General features: G+C 37.4%; 1 protein-coding gene across 1 annotated transcript; it reads left to right on the forward strand.

The window, feature by feature from the left end:
- The first annotated feature begins 588 nt into the window (after positions 1-588).
- LOC127638503 (parathyroid hormone-related protein-like) lies at positions 589-5,459 on the forward strand. The gene is made up of 3 exons (XM_052120060.1): positions 589-858; positions 1,332-1,442; positions 4,208-5,459. Exons 2-3 carry the CDS (start codon positions 1,354-1,356, stop codon positions 4,590-4,592), a joined length of 474 nt encoding a protein of 157 aa, XP_051976020.1. The 5' UTR covers positions 589-858; positions 1,332-1,353; the 3' UTR covers positions 4,593-5,459.
- Positions 5,460-6,447: the final 988 nt, after the last annotated feature.

Raw genomic sequence — 6,447 nt, forward strand, 5'->3', positions numbered from 1 at the left:
CACCCAGGTTCACCCATATTTTAGGAGGGGAGGGTCTCTCTTGGTCACACGGCGAGCAAACTTTCCTCCGAGCCTTTGCATAGAATTTCCTTTAGAAGCAAAGGACCAATATTAAGGCGTTTAACACAGCACAGCATATTTTTTGGTCTTGGTAGAAGTATCAGTTGTACGTTTTAATGGCTTTCAGGAAATAATTCAGCAAAAAGAAGGTTTTCCGGCATTCGCTTCATACATGAAAAGGACCCAGTGTGTGGACGAGACCCTAATAGTGGTAGTAAACATAGAGAAGACAGAACAATTTATCAAAAGCTCAAGTCAAAGAGCTCTGGGTGGTTATTCCAAGCAAATGCTCCCCCTCCTGGCTAAAACTGAGGTCTCCATGTGTGTTGTCTCTCTGAAACCAGCGTACCACCCTCTTTCCAATGAAGGTGTCTGCCTGTGCGTTTCTTGAAGAGTGTGTGTGTGTGTCAGTCTGTATACACTTTGGCAGTCATGGGCAGCAGACACACACAGACAAGTATGTAGTGCACACTAATTTCCTCTGCTGTAACGCCTGCTGCCCATACCAGTCTGCAGTGAACAGAAGAGACTTACACGTCCCACCAGTGCAATAAATCTAAAGCACATCGCTCTGGTCCTCTCCCTGACATTCCTTCAAACGTTCTGGAAAAGGACATCAAACGAGACCGTTCTGAGTTCGTCTTCTGGACTAGTGGACTTTGGACATATTGATATGCCTGCTTTAGGCAGCAGCTGATGATCTAGACTCAGTCACATGTTGGGGTTCGACAGGCGTAACATGTTCAGCAGGGTGGCAGAGATATGCAGCAATAACTGCGTCTGAACAGCGGATTACATGTGAGTATATTACAATATATATACATACATATTACTAAATCCTTTACGCAGCATTTGAATGAATTGCTCTTAATGATAACAGGTGATTATATTAATGTCATCTTTCCATTTATAAAACTGTATATTGTCTCAATTCTCAATTCTATCTTTGATTAAATGTATTATTTATTAATAAATGAGCAATGCATTTATACAATTAAATAAAATGGATTGAAAAATAAAGTAAAATAATAATGCATTATTAAATTGCATTTATTACTTCATAACTGCATTTTTTGATATTATAGGAGAAATTGTATATCTAAATGCATTTGTATTTATATAAGATAAAATGTTAATATTTTTGCAAAAATAAATTCCAATTTTTATACAAAGAAAACATTATTTATACTAAATGTTGCATTGTTTTGTAATGTTTTTACATTATAGTAGAGTAAGTAATATAGCACTATTTCTCTAATGTTTCTCTACAGGTAAGTGTGTCCTGTGTCCAGTATGTTGAGGCACTGGGGCTTTGCTGTGTTTCTGTTGACCGTCCCCATACCGGTCCAGTCCAGACCCACTAACACTCTCGGCAACAGACAGTAAGTCTTGATCTCTTCTTGTTTCAACATCAGTTGCCGTGTCACCTCTCAGAGCCGTGATGAGACCGCCATCTGCTGTCATTAAAGTTAACATGTTTGATGTTAAATACTGAATTTGTTTCACATCATTTTGGAAGCCATGCCAAAATACATGCAATGCTTTGCACACAGCAAGGGGACAATATGAAAGATTGTGTGTGTGTGTGTGTGTGTGTGTGTGTGTGTGTGTGTGTGTGTGTGTGTGTGTGTGTGTGTGTGTGTGTGTCTTGTAGTGAAATGCCAAAATCATCTCTTAAGGTGATTAAAGTCAAAATTGGCCGTATTTACATTCTCAATGTGTGTGATTGTTCAGCGCACACTGTTCAAAGTAAAGGAATACAGTATTTGTCTTTGTAATCTATCATCAAATTTAAAAAAATGTTCTCTGCCTCTAAAACAACTTTTTGGCTGATGTCACCAAGCCCTCTTATATTATAACCCCTCCAACCACCGGTCGAAACTGCTTTTCATGATCCAGTCAATTTCAAATGAAGTCCCATCCTACATTTCTTTCTTGTTGAAAGTCTTATTAGACTTGAGTGAAATGTAAGATGACATTTATTCGATGAATATAAAACAGGAAAGTAATGTCTCTCTTTTGCGTATGGCGGTCCGAATAAATTGTATTCGGAACAGTCATATCCTGCCGGAGATAGGAGGCAGGGAAGAGGAGCCTACCCCCGTGCAGGACGGGGCTCAACTGGTGGTGGTGGGGTGGAGGAGGTTGCCTGTGTTAGCACACTGAAACAGCAATGTGATAGATTGTGAGCAGACTTATAAAGCAACGGCTTACATGTGATTGGCTGGGAGTTACCCAGCTAATGGTGCGATGATGTACAGCTGCTAGTCTTCCCGCTAGAATTTTTCCTCACAAAGCTATTGTGTGAATTGAGAAGACTTGCAATATTAGCTCACAGAATGAACTATTTTTATGGCCCTTGTGCATAAGTTTTTCATTAGGAAGCTCCAAATGCATTGGAAAAATGACCAGAAGATTCTTCAAAATGTATACGTTCATGTTCTACGTTATACAGAAAATCATCCGGTTTGATATGACTAATTTAAAGAATATTCCGGGTTAAGGTCAATCCAAAAAAAATCTGGGTTACAGTGAGACACTTCCAATGTGGGCCAATTCGTAAACATAAAAATACTCGCTGTTTCAAAAGAATAGCCACAAGACATAAACAATATGTGTTAACATGATTTTAGTGTGATTAAATAGCTTGCTAACATGTTCTGTGTAAAGTCATATCCAGTTTTACAACTTTGTAGCCATGACGATGCAATGTCAACCCTAAAACGTAGATTTAAACAACTTTACAGCTCATATAACGCATTGGTTTTAACAGAGGAATTAATGTAAGTGCTTTAATAAAATGATAAGCTCCAATAATTGGCCCAATTCACTTCCATTGTAAGTGCCTCACACAAAAAACAAGTCGACGACAAGACAAAGAGGGTCAAGTGTTTTGTGTCATTGATAAGAAAACGTAAAAAAATATAATGATGTAGATTATGATAAATTCGGAGACTCAGCCTAAGAAACTGCTGAAAAGAAATTTAGCCAAACATTTAATTTTGTCATTATTTTTTATTTATTTGGCATTATAAATATCTGGGTGTGAATAAGGTGGCTCTGAAAAACTGGCTTATTTATGTTCCCAATCATGTCAAATGTAAAAATTATGTTGATATGACAAAGCAATCAAAAGTTATAGCATTATAAATATAATTTATCCTAGTGTCCAAAAACATCTCCAAGTGTCCAAAAGCCTCTCCAAACAAATCAAATATAATAAAAATACATAAGAACTAATTACACATGAAAACACAACAATGACTAAAGGTTTGCATAGCATGCAGACGTGATTTTAGTCATGAGATTTCACAGAATGAGTTTCATTCTGTGTCATTTGAGTCATCATTGAGTCTGTGTTGTGTATTTGGCGCCATCTAGTGGTGACCATATGTAACATTGTGCTTCATGTGGATTATCTAATGATCTATGCATCCGATTAGCTTGTGTGTGGGCTTGTTTGATAGATAATCACCTCATCTAAGCAATGGTGTGATATTTTATGTTCAGTTTATTTTTCATGAAGCTATAAGTGAAAATGCCGCAAATGAGCAACATAATTGTCAAAGACATATACACGGTCTGGCAAAAATTATATTTCTAATATTTCGTTGGAACTCCTTTAGCTTTGATTACGACGCGCATTCATCGTGGCATTGTTTTGACAACCTTATGCTACGTCGCAACATTTATTTCCATCCAGAGTTGCGTTCAATTTTGGCCAAGATCTTGTATTGATGACGGGAGAGTCTAACCACTCTGTGAAGTCTTCCCTTGCGCTTCCCTTCTTACCCTGAAGCCCCCATCACTTTGGAATAGGGTAAATCTGGACTCATCAGACCACATGACCTTTTTCTACTGATCTACAGTCCAATCTTTATGCTCCTTAGAAAATCGAAGTAGTTTTTTTCTGATTTGCCTCACTAATAATTGGCTTTCTTGTGGCCAAACAGCTGTTTAGTCGCAATTCTGTATGTTCTCGTTGCATTGTGCGTGTGGAAATGTTCTTACTTTCACTATTAAACACAGCCGTGAGTGATCTCTAATCACGATCATTCAAGATTTCCTTTAAGGATGAGTAAATAAAGAAAGAATTGTAATGTTTTGATGAACTATTCCTTTTAACAGCACCCTCTCTTTGTTTCAGGAGACGTTCAGTAAGTCACGCTCAGATGATGCACGACCGCGGTCGATCCCTGCAGGACAGAAAGAGGCGTTTGTTGATACAGGAGCTACTAGGGCAGGTGCACACGGCACAGGTGTGGGACTCACCCAATCAGAGCGAAGGAAGTATCCAGACCCTCCCCTCCCCGTACCGACCCAAACACACCAGCAGCACCAAAAACTTTCCTATGGGCTTTCAGTTGGAGAGACTGGGGACGAGAGACCACCTTCCCCAGGAGACCAGCAAGACCCTGAGATATGAGGAACAGCCCTTAAAAACTGTGATGAAGAGGAAAAGGAAGATATGTTTGGTCAGATGGAGAGATCCAGGGAGGAGGAGAGACTGGAGTTGTGGCTTCCAAATATAAATACCAATGAGAGATCAATAAAATAGCCACACAATCCATTGATTTCAATGGGGATGGTGCGTTGCAGGACATAGCGCAAGGGTTCACGCAAGGGTTCGCGAAAGTGACGTTCCATCATACAACCTATTTCTTGACCAATGTTCAGTGAATCCATTGACCCAGGACAGTTTCTAGGCATAGGTGAACTAGGTGGTCGCCTAGGCGCCACCTACTGGGAGGGCACCAAAGAGGAGGCCTCTGTCATTTCAAAAGCTTTTTCCACACCTTACGTAATCCTATACGTCAAATGCTCTGTCAGAGATTTCTCAAGTGTGTAAGCGCCCTAAAGTAGCGACTATCAATGGCAGTACGGAAGCCCTGAACCGCACTGTGAAAAAATAATTTCAATAGGTGTACATTTTTTTTTTTTTAGTTGTCTTAGTTCCTGCCTGAGCCTATGTGCTACAAATATTATTATTTTTTCTTAAAAAGAGGCATCAAAACGAGCAAAGACATCTACCGCATGTTTACATGGGACAACGATATAAAAAGCATATTATCAATAGCAGCATCGATATTCCAGGTGGTGGGTGTCATCAAACTACTAGAAATAACTCCCGTTGTTACACGTGACAACGAATGCCATATGAAACATATGTAACCTGAGGTATATTCATTTAACTGTGGGATTTCATATATTAGTAGACTCTCAAACATTTTAGATGTTTCTTTACTTGATTAAGATTAGCAAAACATTCTTGTTTGAATATTATACAACTATAAATCAACAGATCAAGTACCTCAGCTGTCATCTGTCACCTTGTAAGATTTCATGCTTACTGATAGTGGCACCCGGTGGCCGAGGTTGGTACTGCATGCTAATTGTTAGCTAGCGAGCAAAAAAACAAAAACAAATGTGTTGTGTCTCATGAGACTTTCTTTTTTCTTTTTTTTTTTTTTGAGGAAAAAAAAAAAGTTTTTATTTGATTGATAATTGTTTTAATAGAAAAAAAATTTTTTTTTTTTTTACAGAAAACATATTTTTTTTTTCTTTGAGAGAGAAAAAAAAAATTGTAGGACATAGGCTCAGGAAGGCACCAAGACACCTAAAAAAATGTACCTAGTTAAATGTTTGTTTTTTCACAGAGCGGTTCAGGGCTTCCGTACTACGGAAATGCAAACAGCGGAACTCGCTTGATCCGCCGCCTGATACGGTTGGACGCTTCAGTCGGGTATGAATTAACGACTTGTCGAACTTCAGCGAATTCATGTCTGTTTGTTAGATTGTCTAGATTGTTACGCTTTAATGTTGAAAATGTGGGCTTTTTGTTTTTTAAAAAACCTGCGTTTGTTGTGGGGAAAAAAATAAATAACGGTTTATTTTGTCTTCACTATTTAAAAAAATTCAGTAAATATTTCTTAAAAATTTTTCAAAGCTTCATATGATTATTATTATTATTTTTTTTTTTACATATATTACCGCACGTTTCCTTTTTTATGTCATGTCATATTTAATTTATTTGATTGGAATATTTATTCCCTTAATGTATCTCAATGCTGCTGATTTTTATGAGATATTCAAATGCACTTTACATAGTTATGCTGGTCTACATTATATTATATATATATATTTCACTATCCAGCTTACCTTTTACTTAAGTTCATTATGTATGTTTCAATAAATATATTGCCTTAATGGCTTGTTAAGGAGGTGTCCAATTACTTTAAGCCCTCCGATTAAATTTTTTTATGCGAGATGTCTTAATAATCAATTACTAGTTAAAAGTAATTTTACTGGAACTCGTTAGCTACAATCTATATCATATATTCAATAAAACATATTGTATAAAAGTTTTATATACTAAAAAATGTCAAC

This window comes from Xyrauchen texanus, chromosome 46, assembly GCF_025860055.1.
Source record: "Xyrauchen texanus isolate HMW12.3.18 chromosome 46, RBS_HiC_50CHRs, whole genome shotgun sequence".
NCBI lineage: Eukaryota > Metazoa > Chordata > Actinopteri > Cypriniformes > Catostomidae > Xyrauchen > Xyrauchen texanus.